Raw genomic sequence first — 23809 nt, forward strand, 5'->3', positions numbered from 1 at the left:
TAACAGTTTTGATCTTGTATTTATTTTATAACTTATTATTAGATACTTGACAAAATGGCACCATAATATGACTAAAAAAAGTTAATAAAAGTAAAAAATATAAAAATGTGTCTAAAAATAATAGTTACATCATGGCCAAATCACACCATGTTACCTTATCTATCTATAATCTGCACTCTCATCTAGGAATAGAACCATGATCTTCATACTTAAAACCATCTTGCCCAGAGTGACTTGCAGACAATTATTTTCATAATTATGAATTTTAATTTTGAGTAAATTATATTGAATATGTGCTGGGAGATCATACAATACAAATTATCAATTTTGTATTAAATTTGATTTATACATAAATGTATTTTAAGAGAACTTATTCTTTTTTAATATTTTTAAATTGAATGATTTAAGCCATGATTTTACCCAGAAATTCAGTTTTTTAAACCTCTAGTGTAATTTTAATTACTTTTCATCAAACCAAATGGTTTAATGTAACATGAAAACATATCTATACATTTTGTAAATATTTACAGAGAACTTACTCTTTTTAAAATTTGTTTTATTTATAATAACAGTATGCCATGCTTTTACCCAGAAATTTAATTTTTTAAACCTCTAGTGCGATTTTAATTACATTTCATCCAACTAAACGGTTTATTGTAACATGAAATCATATTACAGTGTAAACATACAACTTTTAGTAAAGAAAGAAAGAATTGTTGCATCTTTTTATGACACTATTATAGCAATTGAAAGTTTTTATATGGTACCATGAAACTTTTACAATGTTGAGCACATTGTCAATGTACACTGTTAGCCCAGTAGGTTGTACAGAGTTTTATAACAGTAATATATTGGGGTACAACCATGATTAAATTTTTTACAGTTGAACAGTAGGTACACTGGCAGCCAATGGTGATGCTAAAGTGAGTAATCTAATATCAACACCACACCTGGTGATAAGACTTACTGATAAAAGACTTGAAAGGTAATCTGTGTCAGTCCTGGCGACTCTCAGGGATGGTTAACATGGCTACTCACCTACCTGTCGGAATCGTGCTCCTACTGTCCGTACTCATCGCTAACATCAACGGAGATAACATCTGTAAGTAGGTTAAAACATGTTTAAACATTAAATTAATAATATTACTAGAAAAGCAGTTAACAAATCCAACTCATTTCAGAGTGGTTATTTGTGTGTAGGAATATTTAAAGTAGAAAATTTTACTGTTTTATAAAATTATATTTCAATCCATAACGAGTTTCTAAATCTTTTTTTAGTAGTTTTTTATACTTTTTTTTGCTAACATAGGTAATTAAACTGTGCTAGGTGAAATAATTATGTTACAACTCTTAATAATCATCTAAAGAAATTTTTCTAACCATACATACGTTTGAAGTACTCTCAACACAGAAAAGAATTGTTCATTAGCAGTATGGATTATAAGAATGCCTCTGTACAAAAGTATTTGTAAACTCTGAATTCGTTACAATTTATAGTTTAATACAGGAGAAAATTGTTCCTAACAAACCCTTCAAAATTACCAAAAAATTGGTTTTATATACTTTTTAAACGGATGAATAAAATGTTATAAGTATCATTGTTTTTTAATATCGTGATTATTTCATTAACGTTGTAAATATCACGTTGTTGTACTAGTCATCTTAAGTATTGTAATTTTACAAAATGGTTATATCGTGGGAATGTAAATAAATAAATAAATATCACAGCAGTCTGAATTCCAATTTCATATAAATTTTCATTTTCATTTTCATATAAAAATCTCAACTGAAATTTAACTGTTTTGAAATAAAGATAACCACAAGAATAAATTGTATGCTTGTTAAAATTTTGTTTATGCTGGGAGAAAGTTCTAATCGGTCAACTGTATTACAGCGAAATATTAAGCAATAATAATAATTGTTTGTCACTAAACCTATCGTATTTTTCTGGGATACCAATACAAATTTATAATTCGTACACCCAAATAGTGTTCGTTTGTGTTTTAAAACTGAAAATACATTTAAATTTGGAATGAATATTAAAATTAAAAATAAAAATATACCCTTATCAGAATATTTTATTATTTTTAACATTAGTGATAGGAGGTCCCCACATTTTGTACTGAATATTCAAATTCAAAATTTCTTTATTCAGACATGTAACAGATTACAAGAATAGCGTCACAATAAATCTTAATATAAATTTATCATTTATATAGTAAAACATAAAAATCAGTTTGACACTCACTGAAAAAGTTAGATTTGGCTATCTAGCCTTCTACAGACTAAAATTAAAGCAATTTTTACATCAAGGTAGTTATTAGTTAAGGTAATTATTAGGTAATTTAAGGGGATTTTATACATTTCTAAACATACCCAACAATACTTAAAAGTTATTTACATATTGAAAAAAAAGTCTTCAAAAGAATACAAGGATAACGTTAATAAATAATCTTTAAGTAGTTTTTTGAATTTTTCATAATTTTGCTCATTTTGAATATTGAGAGGAAGGTTAATCAAAAATTTTGTGAAACTAGTTTTCTTTTCATAAAAATTCAGCCTATGTTCTTCCACACATCTGCTACGTCTTAAATTGTAATCATGATGACTTAAAATACTAATTGGGTTGTTGTATTTTTTTACGTATAAAACAGTTTCATAAATGTATAGATCATATACAGTTAAAATTTGAAGTTGAGAAAAGAATGGTTTCACCGTATCTCTTTGTTTTAGGTTAAAAATTATTCTTAGAGCTTTTTTTGTTGTAATAAGATTCTGTCCAGATTTATTTTAGTTGTGGCTCCGTATATGCTTATATTGTAAGACATATGGGAATTTACCATAGCAAAGTAGATGGCTTTCAATGTCTCAATGCTACACACCCTTGAAATTTGGCGTAAAGCAAATAGACCGGAGGACATTTTTTTACCACATAATCAACATGTTTCTCCCAACCTAAATTCCGATCTAATATTATTCCAAGAAACTTTGTATTGTCTACTTTATTCAATTTTGAATTTCCTAAATATATGTTAGGCTCAAATTATAATCTTGTTTGGTACTGAACGATACAAAATTTGATTTATTTGGGTTTAGCAAGAGATTTTTGGAACTCAGGAAATCTTTAACAGTTAGAAGGTTTAGGAAACATTAAAGCTCAATGTCTTCCTGTTTATTACCTGAAACCGTAATACTTGCATCGTCAGCATAAAGGCATATTGAGCCTCCACCTAGAACCGTCCCAGGGAGCCCCTTTAAATATGCCGTTGATTCAATTAATTTATTAATTGAATCATAATTTATTAATACACACAGCTAGTTTATTCTTCAGAAGATTATAAGGAGAAGAGCTGTTCTAACTAGTGTGCAATGGATTAGTGCCTCCTTATAAAAAAATAATGCCTTAAATCTTCTGAATATAATTTGAACTACTCTAGAATTTGCTGAGTAATGAGATAAGGTAACTTTTCAATTAATGGTTTCTTAACTGCTGGTGTGATTCATTTTATTTTCAGCTAAGTCCACTCTGTGAGTCATTTGGAGCCAATCACGTAACTAGTCATAACACAATAATATTGTTCACCTCATTTGAGATTCATACTAGTTGTTTCCAGAATAAAGATTTTATGACCTCATTATTTTCAATGGAATTATAGTTAGTGGTGAATAATACACATCGTGAATCTCCAATGGCAATAAAATATGTTTTTGTTAATAAAATTATGTACTTTCCACAAATTAAACAAATTAATTTCTTATGATTGATCAATAAATTTTTAAACAATTATTAAATATAAAATAGTATTTTCAATTATACTTCTTTAATTTACAAGTTGGATAACAGAAAAAAACATTAAATAATATCTAGGTAAGAATGGGCTTTCATATTTTTCAGGGCCTATCAAAGCTGTTTATGTCCCTGTCATTTATTTAGAGTAAAAATAAAATTGAACCAATGTAGACTCTTGAGGGACCCCAGCAAAGAATTTAATTTTCATTATGACAACTGAATCCTCATAATGGAATTCGAACAATATGGAACCAAGAACATAGCCAGGAAATATTTTTGGGGGGCACAGTTTTCAGACAACTGATATTTTTCTATAGTGGACAGGGAGTAAGGCCCCATTTTGTTCCTTAAAAAGTTCTTGACCCGTTTCTTTGTTGAGAACGATCTTTCAGCAGTACATGTCAATAATACTGAATTAGTTAAATAATAATCATTGTTTACTAGAAAAGTAATTGAAAAAATTTGGGGGGGTTTGGACCCCGTAGACTCCCTTGCTAGCTACGTCCTTGTAGGGAACCTAAACAAACCTGCGATGAACTGCAAGAAAAAGTAAAAAGAGTTATTCATTGTTCCACATAAACTCAAATCTTCTAGTAAGAGTTTGATCTGAGAAAAATTGACTTTTCAGCTATATTATGGTCAAATATTAAGCAAATAATAATTACTATTCTGTTGCTAAACAATATTTATATAGAATTTTCATTTTGATTTCAGGCCTCATTAAAAAAAGTATGTGTCTGCATTATCAAAAATTAGGAAAGGGAATAAGAATTTATGGATACCACCTTGTAGAATGTTTTAAGTGATGTCTATATTAGAAAAAAGTAAACCAAACTATAAGTAAAATTACATACTTCCAAATATAGACTTTCAAATATCGAAAATGAATCTATTTGATAACTACAGGAAATGCGATGATTCAAGAGATGATGTGTTTATTGCAGCTTCACAAGATTAGAGATCTTATCTGTTTACACTTGTTTGTCACACTGTTACCTATTGGATGAGTGTTGAGATATTCTCGGTTTTATGATTAGTACTCAAAGCAGTTCTTTACAGCCAGATATTAGTATTAACTATTGTACTAATACTGATTAATACTTACTAAGATGTGATGGATTCCGTCTTTATCAATTAAATCTAAAGATGCTCAATAATGTATTTTATACAAACAATATCATTTTATTGTCACCGCAGTTCATGTTTTCAATTCCAAAACTATTCTTTGGTTTAAAAACTAAAACTGATCACCAGAGTTGCCATTTTTAATCTTCAATCTTTAGGAAATTAAAAATTTAATTTCTATTATGAGTCGTACAAGATCTTAGTGTTCTGGAAATCTAAGATCTGTGAGACTAATTCTCCCATTTGATTCGATTCAGCAAAACAAAATACACTGAAATAAATAAGTTTAGTGAAGAGATTAGGGGTTTTTCGTGTGGCTGTACTATTTTTCACTATACAAAAGAGAGTTGGCATTATTGGCAGAAGTCTATAATGTTATAGATTATATAAATAAAAGTAAAATATGAAAATGCTAAGTATGTTAAATGTCAAATATCTTTTATACAACTATTAACAGAATAAACAAAATAATAATATAAAATATAATTAAATTCACTAATAATATATTTATATTCTGTGTAAAATATTAATCTCATTAAAAAATCTTCTTTATAATTCCATGTTTCTCTCTGTTTATGTGTTTTTGCCATACCTTGGGAGTACTTATTGTATTGGTTTGAAGTTCAATTTTAGTTTCCAGTAGAAGTGTTCATTGCGAGTCAAACAAATGGTTTTTATATGTGTATGCATATGCATCTGCATGCTCATGTTTAAGCATGATATGTGACAAACAATAAATTTAGATTGCAATTAGATAATAAGTAATTTAATAGACCTTATGTTTTATTTGTCTAAAAATTTGTTACCTTTGTAACCCTACTAAAAAACACTAAGTTCACAATTTTTATTAACTTAATTAATTACATATTGCTCTCTGTATGCGTGAACAAATCTCTACCTATATATTTAAGTACATACATTTATAACACTATGGTTATGCCTGCAATTTATAATGGATTTTTTAATGAAAATGAATATGGATATTCTAAAAATATATGTTTAGATCATTATTAGGACCGAATTGAACTAAAGAAGGCAGACCCCCATAACAAAAATAATTTTTTACACAATTTCTCTTAAAACCTTGTCACAAGAATTTTTCTTATCACATTGCATTTGGTGTAATTGCAGAAGACTATGAACAAATTGAGCAATTTGAAGAGATCTACAAAATAATTCTAAACTTATGTCATGAACGTTATATACTCATATTAATAATTCTTTTACTAAAATATTTCTTACTAAATTGCCCATTGAAGTTTAGATATAGTAGCTAGACAAATATTATCTGTTTTTTTTATTAGGGATTGAACATTGAAAAAATATCTGTTTAATTTCTAAGTTAGCTTTTTTATAGCATGAAAACAAAAACTGTTTTTTTACCCTGGGACTATATATTTTTTAAGTACACTTAAAGAAGAGTAAATATGTTAAATTTGAATTGGAGAAAAAAACTTTTTAAAGTTATAAGTCAAATAAATTATTTGGAATTTTTATTACAATATTTTATCAAAACATTTTAACCATTGTTATCATAATGATCCCTCTTGTTAGTTTCCGTTTTGTATTAGAAAAAAGTCAGAGTGACTGAAACAAACTCAAAGACATACAAACGAAGTTTCCAAGGATATGAAACTTAAAAGTTTGTACAAATCTGACCTTTTTTTATTAAAATATGTGAATGGTCTAGACCAGGGGTTCCCAAACTGTGGTACGCGTACCCCTGGCGGTACGCGAGACGTTGCCAGGGGGTACGTGAGCAGGACCACCCCAGTTTGCCATTATGTTCCGGCGAGGGAAATTTCGGGTTGCGGGGGAAAAGCGAGGAGAAGTTTAGTTTTGCGCGACGAGAGGCTACATCACTTACGCTCTCCACCTTCTAGTTTCTTTGTCAGTTTGTCTATCGTCTGCCAGTCTGCAAAGTGTGTGTGGTTTTAAGCGTGTGTCATACTGCCACATTATTTGTGTTATTTTATTCATTATTTTATATACAGTGTTTGTTATAGCGATATGGATAAGTGATTAAGCAAGTCTTCAAACGTTAAGAAAGAGCAAAGAGTTTCATCATCACTTGAAGAAGGTTATTTTACTCTTGTACCTAGTACGTCTTCATCAAAATATCAAAGTTCTTCTGTGTGTTCTGCGAAGCCATGTGGTAAACAAACGTGCGTACAAAAAAGGCGTAAATATGATACCAGCTAATTGTCTTATGGATTTACTTTTAATGAAGTCCATGACAATAAAGTTAGGCCAACATTGTGTAATTTGTTTGGAAACACTTTCTCACCATGCAATGAAACCACCTCTTTTTAAAACGTCATTTCCAAACAAAACACGAAAATTACAAAGATTAAACCATTAATTTTTTTTTTTAAATAAGGAAGCTTTCATTAAAAGGCAGCAAGATAAATATTAATTCTTTTGCCAGTTTGAATTTAAAAGCGGTTGAAGCTTCCTATACAGTTAGTCTTAGAATTGCTCGAGGGCAAAACCACATACCATTGGGGAAACATCAATACTAAAAACATTGTGTCAAACCATGTTAGGAAAAAATGGGGCTAAAACAGATTGATTCACTTTCGCTTTCTAACAATACAGGTTTCTAGAAGAATAAGTGACATGGCTGCTAATGTAAAGGAAAACATTACTCATGAAAAATAAAAAAACAAATATTTTGCTATTCAAATAATTGATGAAACAACCTGACGTAACTAACGTGGCTCAGCTAATATGTTATGATGGTGGAAATACTGTCGGAGAAGACATGTTATTATTTGCCAAAACTTGCCTTCACACCCAAATGCAAATGAAATATTTGGGAAAATTAGACATATTTATTCGAGAAAACGAGTTGAACTGCGAAAAATGTGTAGGAATTTGCACAGATAGGGCAAATGCAATGGCTGGAGTTCATAAGGGAGGTTTTTACTCAAGTGCAGTAAGTAAGCCCAAAGGCTAAGTTTATTCATTTTAGTCTTCACCGAGAAGCCTTGGTTACAAAAGAGATGTCCAGCAGAGCTGAAAAATGTACTGAATGATGCAAGCAGTAAAGACAGTAAATTTCATTAATGCCAGAGCACTGAACTCACGCCCTTTTCCATAATTTATGTGATGAAATGGATAGTATTCACAAACAATTACTTCTGCACACGGAAGTAAGGTGGTTGTCGAGAGGAAGAGTGATACCTCGAGTTTTTGAACTTCGACAAGAAATATTGATTTTTCTATCCGGCACAGACTTTTAGTATCGTGACCATTTTTCAGATGAATTATGGTTGATCCGATTGGCTTATTTGGCAGACATATTCAGTATGTTAAATGATGTTAACAGGGAAACTACAAGGAAGCTATAACAATCCCATTCCAAGTTATGGACAAAATCAATAGTGTGAAACTAAAATTAAGATTTGCAGAAGGGGAAGCAAAAGAAAAAGCCAAGTGTCATTGTTCCCATCTCTTGAATCTTTTATTAAATAGAACGAACTTTTCCTGAGTCAAACAATTTTGAATGACATCAGATCATTGTAGCTCCCTCCAAGCTAGATTCACAAAATACTTTCAAGACGATCTGAGTTCATACTCGGTGGATTAAAAAACCCCTTAGCTGAAATTGAGAGAAAATTCTTCCATCAGCTTTTCTCTGAAACTCAAAGAGGAACTTTTTGAGTTTAAACTGTGATTCGGATCTGAAAGAAGTATTTAACAAAACCACTGTTATTGATTTTTGGATCAAACGACTTCAGAGTATGGTGAAATTGCTGACAAAGCAGTTGAGTTTCTACTACCATTCCGAACTTCCTATCTATGTGAGGCGGGATTCTCACATCTGGTGTAGTTCAAAAATAAATACAGGAGCCGAATGCAAACAGTGGAATGTGATCTCAGACTCAAGTTAAGCCCAATTATGCCAGACATCAGCAGTTTTAAGCCGTTCCATTCAAGCTCATCCCTCACATTGAATAACTGATGATAACTATATGAACATTTTCATTGTGCGACATCCACAATCTGAATTTTGTATTTTGAAATTTGATTATAATATATGTATTAATACAGTTTCTTGCATTTTATTATTCCAACCTGACAAGTTTTAACACAGATAACTAAAAACTAAATATATCAAATTTGTATTTTAATGCATTACGGATCTGTTATTACTATAGCATTTTATCTTTGAAATTCAGATTTTATCACATACGAGTGATTATAATTGCATATAAAAACGAAAATTAAAAAAAGGCAAACTAATGATACATGTACAATTTAAAATATATGTGTTATGAGCCAAGGGGTACGCCATAATACACAGTACAAACTAAGGGGTACGTCACCAAAAAAGTTTGGGAACCGCTGGTCTAGACAGTATTTTTGATAGGACATGTTTGGGTGATGTATCATCCATTGTGTTTCTCAAATGGTAAAAAAAATTAGGCATAAATGTTGTATGGAAAACTGTTAAATAAGATAAATTTAAGTTCAAGAGCTAAGAAATCAAGATACGCCATGCTTTTGTTTCTGAAATTTATATTGCTCTCTCTTTGGACCTGCCCTAGTTTCTAGCAATCTATTGTAGAGTTTTAAATTAAACATTGTGTTCCTAACATGTTTTCTACAGAGGCTTGTGTATAATAATGACACTTTTTTCAAACATGTCTGATGAAGTTTGCTACACCATTCGACCAGCACACTGGTCATTGGTTTATGCAGCCCTCCAGACTAAGATCATTTGACAAGCATGTCTAATTTTTCTCTACTAGCAAGAACGTAGCCAGGAAAAACTTTGGGGGTCCAGATGGTGATATTTTCCCATAGTGGACAGAGAGTAAGGCCCCCATTGTGTTCCTTACAAAGTTCTTGACTTGTTTCTTTGTTAAGAAAGATCTTTCAGCAGAACATGTTAGTAATACTGAATTATTTAAATAATAACAATAGTTTACTAAAAAAATAATTGAAAAAATTGAAAATTTGGGGGATTCCGGACCCTTTGGACCCCCTTGCTGGCTATGCCCTAGTCCACTAGCTCTTAAGACCTTAGTTCATGTGCAGAATCTCCTGTCAATAGTCTTTTGGGAGATTCCATGAACTTTTTCACATCAATACACAACTCTTTGTTTAAAATTATTATTTACAATAGTTGATATGAAAAGGAAATAGGATTTTGGACGTTACCATTGTTATTTGTTAGACAAATAGAACACAATTGTTCCGTTCTTATAACAGAAACAGAAAAAAAATTCTTGCAAATATCAGACATTCTGTTTTCAGATAACTTTCAAAGATCACAAAATTAAAGAATTTGTTGAAATGTTTGGTATTTTGCCTCATGAATTTTTTTATATACATTTTAAAATCCGAAAAAAGTTATGATGGAAGGATATTACGTTCTAATGTTTGAATTGGTTTTCAGACCGCCTGTGTGTAACGAACCGGGTGAATGTGCTGAACCGATGTCAGACCGTGAAGAGAGGTGATAGCCAAGTGGAATGTGTCCCAGTCGCGGACAGGTGAGGAATATTATATTCACAATGGTTATTTTAATAACTACTAAACTACCTATCTTAACTTAACTTTACCAATTCATTCAACTTAACTTTACTGAAAAAGTTTGATCTAAAAGGAGTTTCCAATGAATTATCATTCTAAATATTTGTTGACATTCATTCTCTACTTTAGATTTTTATTTTTCCATTCCTCCCATTTCAATCTTTGATGATATGGAGCTCTGACCCCCTTGGGTATATTTTTTCGAATGGGTTAATACCGCCTTCTTTATTGTATGGATTGTGATTTTCCTTAAATAAGTAAGAAAATACATATTATAGTAAAGAATGGTTTTTAATCTTTTAAATGTTAAAAATGAGTTTTTGTGAAAATTGTACAGACCTTGATAACATACAGCTTTAAAATTTGTCTCAACCCAGTTTTTATCAGTGTGGGTTCTCTTAATTTTTCTTTTCCAAGATGTAAAGAATATGTATAAAAACAACTTTGGCATTTGTAGAAACACGCAGTTCATCTACTCATACATTTTTCCTTGGTCTATACCAATGTATTTTGGATATTACAAATTATGCATCAGCCCCAGGAATTATGCACATTCATAGTTTCCAATAAAAATAAATTATATGTGTGCTCAATTGTAATATATTGACTAGAAGATTGTTTAATTGTATTAATGTAATAATTGAAGGAATGCTTCTGGACAACTTGTAAGTTTTTGATAGTTACTAACTAATTAAAAATTGAAAAAAGCTTTTGAACTTTTTTGGACAATTTATGGATCCAAAGCTTCTATGTGACTGACTGTATTTTCAGTGTTGACTGTACCTTGAAGATGCAGCAGGGAGATGCTGAATTTAGAGTGTTCACTGTGGAGGAAGCTCTGCTTGTGTCTAACTTCAGTAACAACTAATTACAAATTGAAAAACTTCTTGAATGTGTTATGGGGAACAACGGTTATGTATCCCAAACTTCTATTTAACTCTATGATTTCAGTGTCGACTGTGCCCTCAAGATGCAGCAGGGAGATGCTGACTTTGGAGTGTTCACTGCAGAGGAGGCTCTGCTTGCGTCTGACTTCATTGACAAGAGTGTTCGAGTTGTAGCTGACATCCGTCATGTAGAGCGTTCCACAGGTACAGCCAATACAAGAAGTGAGCTTCTGTTTTGTTGTAAATGTTAAAATATCTGGTGCAGACAAGATTAACAAGCTTTAAGATTATTTTGATAATATCTACAGAAATTTGTTCCTGAATGATATATGGATTGCCGGCTAGACAGAAAATATTTTCTATCAAAGTTACGATCCTCAAGTTTTAGGTCTACTCTGAAATAACCAGAAAATTAATAATTATTTCTATATTAGGTTTTTATTAAGCCTTAGAATTTTTGTTGCTGTACTAAACGCACACCACGCTGGTCTTTCACTTACGCAATTTCAGTCCAATTAATCATAATGTTCTTTTGGAAGTAAGCCATTGTTTAGAGATTTAGACTGAAAAAGCCAGAAATAGTGACTTTTTTGTTCTCTTAGGACAAGAAACTTATAAATTGCACTTAGTCCTATAAGGACCTTAGCGCTGCTTCCGGAGTCACACGATATTCATGATGGGTAAGGTTAAGGGGGTAAGGGCCGCCTCCTATCGAGATTCCTGAGGAAGAACTTGCACACTAATCTCAAAGTCATGTACCCCTGGAAGAACGGGAGGCCAGCTCTGAACCAGCCTCTCCAGTCAAACCAGGCAATGGGTCGCACACCCTTATTGAGGCTAGCAAGAACGTCTGATACTTAGGGAACATATCCCATCAATTTCATAGCCATCTACCGCAGTAGACTAGACCTATCGAATTACCCTTGCACCCCAGAATCTCAAAATTTGCGGTTAGTGATGTGCCTCTCCTGGACATCCATAAGGTTGCCCAGATTTAAGAAACACATCGGGTTTTGCTGTGCCCAGTGGTAGGTTCAACTGGAAGGTACAGTATACACCAGCCAGAAGTGATTCCTCCTGCGTTGAAATAGTGACTTTTAACAAGACCACTTCATTAAAATTACTTAAGTCACATAAACCAATGCCACATTAATCACACCATAAATGTAAATTGGTAAGTATCCGCACATAAAGATAATTTTCAATAAATGTACGGTATAATACATGTTGACTTGAAGATGTGATTAACAAAAATCTGCATTACAGATCCTTATGCGTTCGAAGCCGTGGCTGTAGTGAAGAACACGTATGAGGGCACCCTTAACAGCTTGAAGGGCTCAAACTTCTGCCACCCTGGATTTGCCCCTGGGGGTCTCTGGACCGACTCAGTCCTCAAGGTAACTGACAAACTATAAATTGTTATAAAATAATTATAATCAATATTTATACAAAACTAGTCTAATGGTGATGTAACTATTATTAATTTCTCAAAAAGTCCGTTTTAAGTATATCACACCAGGAAATATATGAGCTGAGAAACAAATTATCTTTTCATATTTTTAACTCTTTTAATATCCTCCAATTTCGATCTCCATGAAAAAAAAACATAGTTGACGATTGATTCATTTCTTAGAAAAAATTCAACATGTTTAAAAAAAACCATTTTGATTGCTTATAAAATTGGCTTTCGGCCACTGCGCTGCTGATGGGATAGCTTCATCAATAAAGTAAAAAATAAACAAAATTAAATAGTGATGTTATGTTAAAACAAAAATGGTTTATTTGGAATGACAAGTTATATGAAACATTTACTTGCTCACATTTACGTGAACACCCATGAAAACGTTTATGTTCTGTTTTAAATATTTTTGGAGATGTGGTTTTGGCATTTCACAAAGTTTAATATTAATAGTAATATAAATATGGTATTATTATCATCTGACCAAGAGGTCATGGTGCCAACTCTATGGCAGGTCAATATACATTTTTAATGGGTTCAGACCATTTTTCAATCAGTTAAAATGCTATTGGCACAGAAAAATAATTTTTTTTAATTGCAAATATATTATAAGTATTATTTACTATTGAGCATTCTGTATTAGTGACAATTATTTAAAAAAAAAAAAAAAAACTGTAATTTAAGATATTTTTGGGATGTAATTAATATCAACGGGGATTTGCGAAACAAAACCAAAGTAATGAATATTTTATCAAAATATTTTATAAATTAGCTAAGTAACTTTTGCTTCTTGTTTTAGCACTTTGAAAGATTTGTGGTCTCAACTCCTTGCGAGAAAAGTCTCTCAGTTGTGGAACAAGAGATTAAAGCTTTGTCCCACTTCTTCAAGAGTGCGTGTCGTCCTGGTCCGTGGGTGCAAGATGATATGTTCGATAATCGACTCAGTAAGGAGAATGTGGAATAATTTTTATAATCAATAGTTCATATTAACAAAACAATTTCTATTTATAGTATTTACTATATAATTTATAATAATAATAAATTTACACTGAATAATTTATAATTTTTTGTAGCCATTTAATAAGTACATAAAGGTAGACTCTAGAATCAGGGAGGGAGAATTTAGGACAAAGCCCTTAATCCCACCACTACCCCGGCAATTATGTACATCCAGTTTTTCTTCCTGTACTTTTGTACTTAAACCCTATATGTCTCTCCACCTTCCCCCAATACTTATAGCCCTGAGGATCATTACTTCTTAAATCTTCTTTTCCTTAATAGTTTCCATCAAGTTTTATTTGTCTATCACGTTTTGAAATTCTTAAATGTCTTATTCAATTAATTTATTACGTCTTTTTACGGGTCTTTCATAGACCGGACATCGCATTCATTGTGCATTGTGTTGGTAATTTGTTTAACCTTTTCTACAGTTTACACAGGCTTCTTTATCCTTCTTGTCCTTATTCTTACATTCTCTGTATTTATGTTCCTCCACACACTAAAAACATCTGACCTTCGACCTTTGCAGTGTTTTGCGACATGCCAGAATCTTTGACACATAACACCTTGCTAGGTCTATATAATCTTTTACCCTGCAGCTTTGCCATTCTACATACTCTCTCTTTTCCTCTAAGCATGTTCCTACCTTAACTAAAGACTCCACCACTAGGTGTACTTCCCTACCTTCATTATCTCAGCAACAAATAGATAGTATGCTGTCATAATTATCTAAGTGTTACTGATTTATTTCATTCTTCATATTGTATAAATACTGGTGTTAATTCCATGAAAAAGTTGATTTATATTTATTTACCAAGGCAGGTTTTGATCTAAAGTTAGCCAAAGTATTTTTCCTGACTCTTTAATAGTTATATCTAGAGATCTATATTAGTGAATATGATCATTTTGAGGATTAGCTGTTGAGTTTTTTGTTCATTTAAAACCAAATCATTGTTGTGATCTTAAACCAGTGTTCACCTTAGGGGTAGGTGAATCTTTTACCACTTTTTTCAGTCCCAGAATGCCCTTGAAGTCCATATCAAGGCGACATTTACTCCCAGTTGTTTTCTACTGAAGAATCTTACCATGGTAAGGACTTCAAGGTCAAGTTGGGATTGAAAAAAGTGGGCAGGAGATTCATTTGTGTCTTAATCGTCACAGTCTCCTTTGAAACCCCAAGCAGAGTATGGACAGATGAAAAGATAACTTTTCTTTTAGTGTACACTTTTCTCTCCCCGTTGTTTGGATTGATCTTTGGATCCAGGTGTGAATCCATCAGTTTCCATCTACAGATAATAAATAAAATCCGTTTGGATTCCAACAAAATAGCTGGGGAATAATCCTCCAAATACAAGGCTCAGTGCTGGAACCTCTTTTATTTCTTCTTTATGTTACAATAATTCTCAATTTTCCTTTGTGGTTACAATGTTTTAATCAAGTCAAGAATTAGATATGGTACAATACTTAAGAGATTCTGTAAAGCCAATTTCTTTAATAGAGTATTCTGTCGCAAAAAGAGGGCCTTAAGAATACTTTGGAGATTGGACCAACTGGAGAGCTGTAGGTATTTCTTCTGATCAATTAGAACTCTAACATTGGCAAGTCTTTTAATTTACCCTTCTATGTTATATTTTTCAAAACAAAACCTTTTAATTAATCAGTTCAGACTATCTTTATTAACAATTTCTTGTTTTTACTTTGATCGAAAATGATTTAATTCTTTTTCTCAGTCTATTAGATATCAGAATAGTTTATAATAGTTTAAAGTTAATTTAAAAGCCCACTTTGTTAGGGGAGCATTTTATAGTCTACTAGAGGCTTTTGGAGAGATCATGATTTTGATGCAGCAGATGTACAGTTGCTATCTTAAATTTAGTTAGCAATGGATGGTTACATTTTAGTTTTCTTAGTATTTTGTTTGATATAAATATCATTATGTTATTTTAGGTCAATTTAATAACAGTTTGTTATCGTTACTTGTTACTTTAAAGACTGCTCTGTATTGATTATTTGGTGTGTAAATAAAGATACAATTCAATAAATTGCAATTTTTAAAAGTTTCAAACTTTAAAAAATTATCTGATTTTGATAATATAGTTTCAGCAAATACTCTAATATGGCTGAAAATTTATTTTATTGACTGTATCTAATCTCCCTTTCATTTACGCTGCAAAGTCTTCTGGCTTTGTCCAGATTTTATAACCTTCTCTCGTTAGGTATTTGAAAAGTTAACTTCTCTGTAAAATTTTGCAGTTCTTCATAGAATTTCATCTTTTACTCTCTCGTATATTAGTTATGATTGAAATAATTGCTAACTCTCATCCCTAATTTGAAACATTGTTGCAGAGATGAACTACAGTAACCTGTGTGAACTGTGTGACTCGCCCAAGACGTGTTCCTACGCGTCACATGAGTCAGGGAGTCACCGTGCAGCTCTTACTTGCCTCACCCACCGTGGTGGTGACGTCGCGTACGTTGCTCTCCGTTACCTGCGGCAGTACTTTGGTGTAAGATAACTTATTTCTGAAGTTGACAGTCTTACTTAAAAAAATTTTATATCTAGTTTCTGAGCTGTGAATGAACTGTCTTCCAAAATCAAAATCCCTAATTGGTTTATCAAGATTAGTACATTTTGTGTAATATAATTGATAATGAAATTCACTGATATCAGGGTTGTTGTATCAGGATTGGAATGTACATTCATTCATATTGTATTGGTATTGGAGGAATAGTTACATTTTTATTGATTTATTAACTTAAGATCTCAGTTTTAATTACTGCAGATTACTGGATGTTCCAGTTTCTCTAAAATTAATTTGTATTTATAATCTCTTGAATGTTTCTTTTATTTGAAATAAGTTACCACAAAAACTAAAAATATACTCTGTGCATAAATTAGTTTTAAAATTTCAAACAGAATCAATTTTTGTATCATCAGTTTTTAAAATTTATGGGAAACAGTTTTAGTGTAATATTCAAAGCTTTTTTAATGGTGTAACACATTTAAAAAGTAAAAACTGTTGATAGTGCTATAAATAACTTACTGTATGTTTTTCACATACAAATTTCATTTTTGGCATACTTCTTTGCCAAATTAGGCCAGATATAATAGGTTTTCCTGCATCGTATAGTGTTATGTATTGCATAATAAATAAATTAAATACACATATTTCATTTAGAGTACTTGTTGAAAAGTGTTGAAGGAGAGTAAATAACACAACACATAATTATTTATAAATTTTTAAGGATAAGAGATGATTTTGCTCTCATATTTATTAATGCATATTCAGAAAGAATTGAGGGGCAAAAAAGTATTTTTATTTGAGGCATTTTTTTAAAGATATTCTCTCCAAAACCGTTTGTTCTCTTAAGATTTTTCATCCTTTTTTTCTTGTAGTTGAATCTTGTATTGTATTAATAACAAAAGTATGGCATATATAATAAAAATGATTTTTTTCTGTCATGGTTGTAAAGTCAACTTTCAATTATTTGTGATATGACTAGTTGGAGTCAGGATTCACAGCGATGGCCGACATGAACGATTTCAAGATCTTGTGTCCAGATGGCAGCACTGAGCCTCTGGACAACCCGAGCCCTTGCGCTTGGGTCCAGCAGCCCTGGAGTGGAGTCTTGGCTAGAAGGTGGGTAGAGCTCACGTCAATTAGAGTGATGTATGACAAAGAATTTTATCTAGTAAAATTATTTAGGGTACGTCACTGCTTCTGTTACGAAAACTGTTTTAAAATTTACTGATTAAAAACCTGTTAACACCTTCACTGCTGGTCTATACTGAGTAACACCATAGAACTAAGCATCCGCACTGTAAGGCATCTGCCATAGTTACCATGTTAACTGAACAGCAATATAGTATAAAAATATGTCATATAGTTTATAACACAGGTATTTCACCTGTTAAACCACCTAAAACAATAACAAAATTCTACTGTTACTCCTTTAGCTCTAAATAAATCAGCTGACAGTCAAATGATGATTTCATGGTAAAAATACTCATAGAGAATTTTAAAAAAGTCCTATAAAATCGAACATGGGTTGGTGAACAAAGACAGTTAAGAATCACTGAGCCCGCTTAATCTGTAACCTTTCTGAGCTACAGTACTGCAATTTTGAGTATTCCATTGCAGCATTTGCACATTGCTTTTTGTAACAGTTGTAAACAAAAAATTATTGGCATTATTCTTCTATTTTAAGGTCTGTAACAACACAATAAGATCTATTATTAAGGATCCAGTACATTGCAAAAGACATAGTAGAAGTATTGAAATCAATTAATAATTCTTTGTTTAATAGTTGGTTATTTACAATGGATGATTTGAAAAGATAAGAGGATTACGGACATTTGCCATCATTAAGTGTTAATAAATGAAACATAACGTTCCAGGGACTGGAATTCAATTTCCCTTTCAGGTGTCAAATACTAAAGAACAAGTTGGAACATGCAAAAAGTAAACTAGTCGATACATGAGTATTTATTTAATCCACTTCAACATTGATGAACACACTAAAAGTCAAATTTAACCAAAAAAGTTGTACATACAAAACAATCGCATATGAACTCTGCACATTTGTGTTGTTTCTAGGTTTTACATTTTTGCTTTTCCTGACATGTTAAGGAGCTCATGTATGTTTATTTTTTTATGTTCCAATATTTCGTTGTTAACTTTGATTTAAAGGTATTCACCACTATTGTATTGTATTGTTTAGTTTACTTTTTGCATAAGCTTATGCTTTATTATTTGACATCTGAAGAAGAAGATAGCTTCTAAATTTGTACAATATTATTCTCTTATTATTCTCTTCTTATTTTACTTACAATTGGGTCCTCTTCTATTCTTTTAGATAGATTTGCAGTGTAGGGTTAGTATATTGCCTTGGTTGTTTGGAAATACCCAGTGAATTCGGAACTTCATCAGGAAGATAGCTTGTTAGGCAGCATCTGACAAGACAACTTGATATTCGAGAGGCTTCATGTTATTGAAAGTGTCATCCTAGATATGCCCATGGTGCTTACAGGTGATACTGGCACTTCACAACCTAACAAACTAATCTTATTATTTTCTTATTGTTTTGTAGAGACATTGCAAACACACTGCAACCCCTGCTGCTCTCTTGGCTAGTAAACCAGCCCATAGATCTCCCAGCCTGGCAGGAGGCCTTGTGGGATCTCATGATGGAGCCTGACCATGTCATCAACAGCGTCAGCTCTCTACTCTCCAACTTCGTTCGCCAGAGTCAGTATCCTTATATCTTACAAGCAGATTTTTGCTGTACTCATCTTAGAGTTGGACTCAATAGAGAAATTAAACAAGGAAGGAAATCAAACAAGTTGTATGGGGCCACTGCAAATAAAAATCTGCAAAGCATTCTGCAACTTCAAAAAAAGGCAATTAGAATAATACTAAATTTAAAGGACCAGGATTCTGTGAAAGATTATTTTTCTAAATTGGGAATTTTAACTGTTTACGTCAATTAGGGTCAAGTCACGACTACTTTACTCGAAATAAAAACCAAGCAAGTTGGCAGTACATAAACACTCGTTGGAATTTCATTACAAAAAACCAAGCTCGGCAGGAATTAAGTTTATAAATAAAATTCCAAAAGACTTATTCAGTATAGAAAATAATTTATGTTCAAAAGAAATCTTAAAATATATTTTAACCAATAAAGTTTTATATTCATATGAAGAATTTATGGAAATATAAAAATATTTTAAATAAAATATTACTGATGCCGTTCTTTATTTGTATAATTTTAAATGTTATTGTACAAATTATATGAATAAAGTTGTTTTGAATTTGAAAGGTCTACAATATAATCGAGAGATACAGTTCCAAATACGACTAATGTTTAGAACCATTAGTTTTTTTTTAGTTTTGTTAACATTACAGAATTACTAAAACTGGTGGAAACACGTCAATTCATAAGCTGAACTGAAGATAACATGGGGAATGTAGTGAAATCTTAAAGTATAATTCAAAATTTTGCTTGGAGATTATATCTAAAACTTGTGATCATAAGCATGGAGCAATGTCATTTTATTCTTTATCAGCCTTTGCCATGATGTGGTGGCTACTGATCATGCCACTCAAGTACTATACTTATCATAATCTTTCATCATTAAATAGATAAAGCACAACCTCTTGGTTCTTGTATTATCTGTAATCCTGACCGTACTTTGATGGTTGGTTCTAAAATACAGTTTTGACTAATTAGTTTAACTAAGAGCACTGAAAATTTAAACTTCATTCAGTTGAATCTATAATTTAATGGTATTCTTGTTACCAATCAAGACTTTGTTTGAAGTTTGTTTATGACGATGGAAGGATTGTGGAGGAAACAGGATTTTTCAGGACATTTTACCTTGAATTTAATTTATTTACCTGAAGGAGAGATCAGATTGCAGATCTCGAAACAGAGTGTTGTTTTTTGTATCACTGAACGATGGCAAATGTCCGGAAAAATCTTGTTTTCTCAATAATCAAGAAGTAGAAGAATAGGTACACATACTCGTACTTTTTCTCATTCCAGAAGTGTTTAAAAACATCAAACTGAACTGCTCAGCAGTGTTAAGGGGCTTATACTTAGATTACATTTTCATGAAATTGTGGTGGATTCAAGCACGATAAATTGGGCTATTACTATTGTCAAGAAGTACATGAACAAGTATAAAGGAAAATGCGGATAAACAGTTGTTAAAAATAAAATCTTATGGTAAACTGGGAATTTCTGTTTTATTTATTTTGTAATGAAGAGGTAATTGAAAGTATCAAGGAGGCGCTGATGCACTGACATGTGACTTGCAGTAGGTGGGGAGACTCGACAGGCATGCTCGGGAAGTGTGAAGTGGTGTACCGTAGAGAAGACGGAGAAGCAGAAGTGCGAATGGCTCAAGGCGGCTGTGCAGACCCATGGGATACAGCCATCGATTGACTGTGTGGAAGCCAAGAGCAACTTTGAGTGCTGGGGACACGTGCGTGACGGCATCGCCAACATTGTAACTGTCGACACCGAATATGGCTACATAGTCCGCAAGTCAGTAGCCATAATACATACACATCTACTTACACTTTTGCTGCCGTGATATCCCATATCTTCTTAAGTTACAGTATTTTATATTCCTGAATTTAATAGTATTGAGTAAAGCCAGTTCCTTCAAGTATTAAGATTCAAGATGTCTTTATTAAGCAACATAAAAAGTTACAATAGAGTTTGTCAAACTATTGATTGGGCAGTAATACTTAAAGAATAATAATTTTAGAACTAGAGACTTATTTTAAAATTAACAGGAACGTTGCAAAAGACATAAGAACTTACAAAACTACTAACTGGTATAAATAGAGAGTGTTCGTAGGAAATTATTTAAGAAATAATTAAAGTATTATAGGGTTAAATAATCAAAAACAAATTGAACAAGAAACACAAAGGACATATACAATTAAAACCCAATGAAAAATGTAACAATATAAATATTTAAAATTTGTAAATCAGGTGGTTAAAACTTAAAATCTCAAAACTATAAAAACAAAAGTTAAAACTTGACAAGATAAAATTAAAAACTTAAGGAACTAATATCACAGGCCAAATATTCATTCACAGAGTAAAATGCCTTTTCTTTAAGCCATTTGCTTACAACTCTTTTAAACCTATTTATATTTACAATCCATCGTCCTTTTGGTAATTTATTTAATAGTTTAGTGTTATATAGATATGACTACCTTTTGTTTTTTCAAGCCTGGTCCTTGGCAGCTCTGACATGTACTTTTTCTAGTTTTATAAGTGTATATGGTTTCTCTAATAGTATAATTTTGCAGATTTGCTTTCACATCCAGTAAACAATAATATATATATACAAAGTGTCATGCATATTATGTGTCAAGACTTTATATATTTATTAGCTGTCTTATATGCCATAAAGATTTTGAAGACTTACCATAAAACAAGATTTCCTATTGTACGTGGCAGACATTATAAGCTTAACTAACAATCACAACTTATCGATTGTTTTGTTCACTGCACATCAATTCCTTACACGATCATGTCATTAGGAAGATATGTGTTGTTCATACATATTGCAACGTAGAAGAAGTCTTTTCTTGACAGTGCCACCAAAACATTGATGGTCTTCAGACACCAAAATTCAGAGAAAGCACTATGTCCACTGCGCTGTGACTGAACGTTGCATAAGACATGTGAATTGTTGTTTTTCTTAGAACTAATTTAGAAAATTGAAAAACATGTAATGTATCCAGTGTATGATTTCCATATGAATATGATTCATGTCAAGTGAAACCATACTTCTCAACAATAAAATCTTATACATACATACTATAATCATAGTTTTATGTAAAACCATATGTTTATAAATAAGAAATTTTTTCTAAATAAATAAAATGTTTATTTTTTTTTTATGGCATTTTCGGTGTAGTTTTTAGAACGTCCATAAAAGAGGACGTTTATACATAGTTTTTTAGACGTCCGGATAACAGGATGTTGGCGCTAAAAGGGTTAACAAGTTAACAATTTGAGAAGTATATCCTTGCCATAGCCTTTGCCAACATCCAAACAGTATTATCTTAGTGTATCAAGTTACCACTTGAATTTAAAATCAGGGAATTTAGCACACCGGAAATAAACTGGGAATCTTATTGGAATTTATTGAAGCCGAAAAAATCTCTGAAATATTTTTTTCTCAAGAACTCTAATTTAGGCCTAACATCTTTTTTGATTGGGAGCAGAACAATCCCATTGATTGCTTTTTACAACCCATGGTCGGTAAAATTGTGAATGAACATCAACAACACAACAAAAAGCGTGTCAAAACCAACTGATTGTGACTTAGTGTGGTGTGATAAATGATGTGTTCACAAGCTGACTCTTAAGCCCGTTGATCCAAGATTGTTCATTTTGGTTAGTCCTAGCTTTACATTGTGTTTCACAGTGCGTGACTATGATCTCGCAAACAAACAAGTTATAACATGAACCACAAACTATCCCTAGGAGAGTATAGTTCTGATTACCAAAATTTGGTTGTCACTTAAATTTGGTCAACCTAATGGGTATACAGGAGCAGTATATCACTAACAACAAATGTTGACATGTTGGGGTAATAAGAGATAGTTGATACGAGTAGGTTTAGTTTACTGGGAAGGATGACTATTGGAGTGGGTGGGGCTCCCTTTACATTAAGGATTTTTTTTCAAGCTAAACACGAGAGAGTATTATCTCTCTTGCCCGCTTTGACAGATCTAGCCTTCTGATCTTCCACGGTAATATGGCTGAGTTATACTGCCTGCTATCCATCATTATGGAATCTTGGCAGGAGTGGTCCTTATCTATCATGAATATTCTATCACTCTAAGATGATGGAAGTGCTAAGGTCCTTTTAGGCTAAGTGTAACACAGGTTTTCCTCATCATGAACATGAACATAAACCACATTTTTCCATTGACTTCTTTGCGCTTATTTACTTCGTAGCCGCAGAATTTTATTTCATCTAGCAATTCAGTACAGTTAGTTATCAAATTAACTATCTTTTTGCGTTATATGATATCATCTGAAGACAAATCGAAAAAAAAAAAAATTTATTGCACGGAAAACCAGAGTAAATTTAAATATTCACTCAACTTTATATAACTTTAATAACGTATCAAAACTGGTGATTTCAGATCTTTCAACTTGTCACCATTAGCGTACTTGGACAGTGGGCTAAACGCAAACTACCAGATTCTCGCCATCATCAACAGTTCCGACAAGCAGATCAAGAGCTGGCAGAACATCAGGCAGAAGAAAGCTTGCTTCCCAGAATTTGGAGGACTCGGTGAGCAGAGGATAAGATTTATTTAGTGTGCTTGTACTACATAAAAAAAATGTATCCATGCGTTAACAAAAAAATTATAACAACTAATATTGAATATTAGGCTTTTGTGGCCAGAGTCTAATATCAAAGTCTTCCGATTCACACTGTGTTGAAATATTGCTTACACAATC

At 32.0% G+C, this 23809-nt stretch overlaps 1 protein-coding gene across 2 annotated transcripts in view; it reads left to right on the forward strand.

The window, feature by feature from the left end:
* Nucleotides 1–944: 944 nt before the first annotated feature.
* The window catches only part of LOC124353087 (transferrin-like), a 29407-nt gene continuing 6542 nt past the window's right edge, over nucleotides 945–23809 (forward strand). Inside the window, exons 1-10 of one of the 2 annotated variants that reach the window (XM_046802902.1) lie at nucleotides 945–1102; nucleotides 10323–10419; nucleotides 11411–11550; nucleotides 12613–12743; nucleotides 13605–13749; nucleotides 16151–16311; nucleotides 17309–17445; nucleotides 18896–19053; nucleotides 20626–20854; nucleotides 23488–23639. In XM_046802902.1, coding sequence (XP_046658858.1) covers nucleotides 1018–1102; nucleotides 10323–10419; nucleotides 11411–11550; nucleotides 12613–12743; nucleotides 13605–13749; nucleotides 16151–16311; nucleotides 17309–17445; nucleotides 18896–19053; nucleotides 20626–20854; nucleotides 23488–23639 — 1435 coding nt within the window. In that variant the 5' untranslated portion in view covers nucleotides 945–1017. The remainder of the gene's footprint in view (nucleotides 1103–10322; nucleotides 10420–11410; nucleotides 11551–12612; nucleotides 12744–13604; nucleotides 13750–16150; nucleotides 16312–17308; nucleotides 17446–18895; nucleotides 19054–20625; nucleotides 20855–23487; nucleotides 23640–23809) is intronic. The other variant, XM_046802903.1, reaches the window with a different exon arrangement.

Source organism: Homalodisca vitripennis, chromosome 1, assembly GCF_021130785.1.
Source record: "Homalodisca vitripennis isolate AUS2020 chromosome 1, UT_GWSS_2.1, whole genome shotgun sequence".
NCBI classification, from domain to species: Eukaryota; Metazoa; Arthropoda; class Insecta; order Hemiptera; family Cicadellidae; genus Homalodisca; species Homalodisca vitripennis.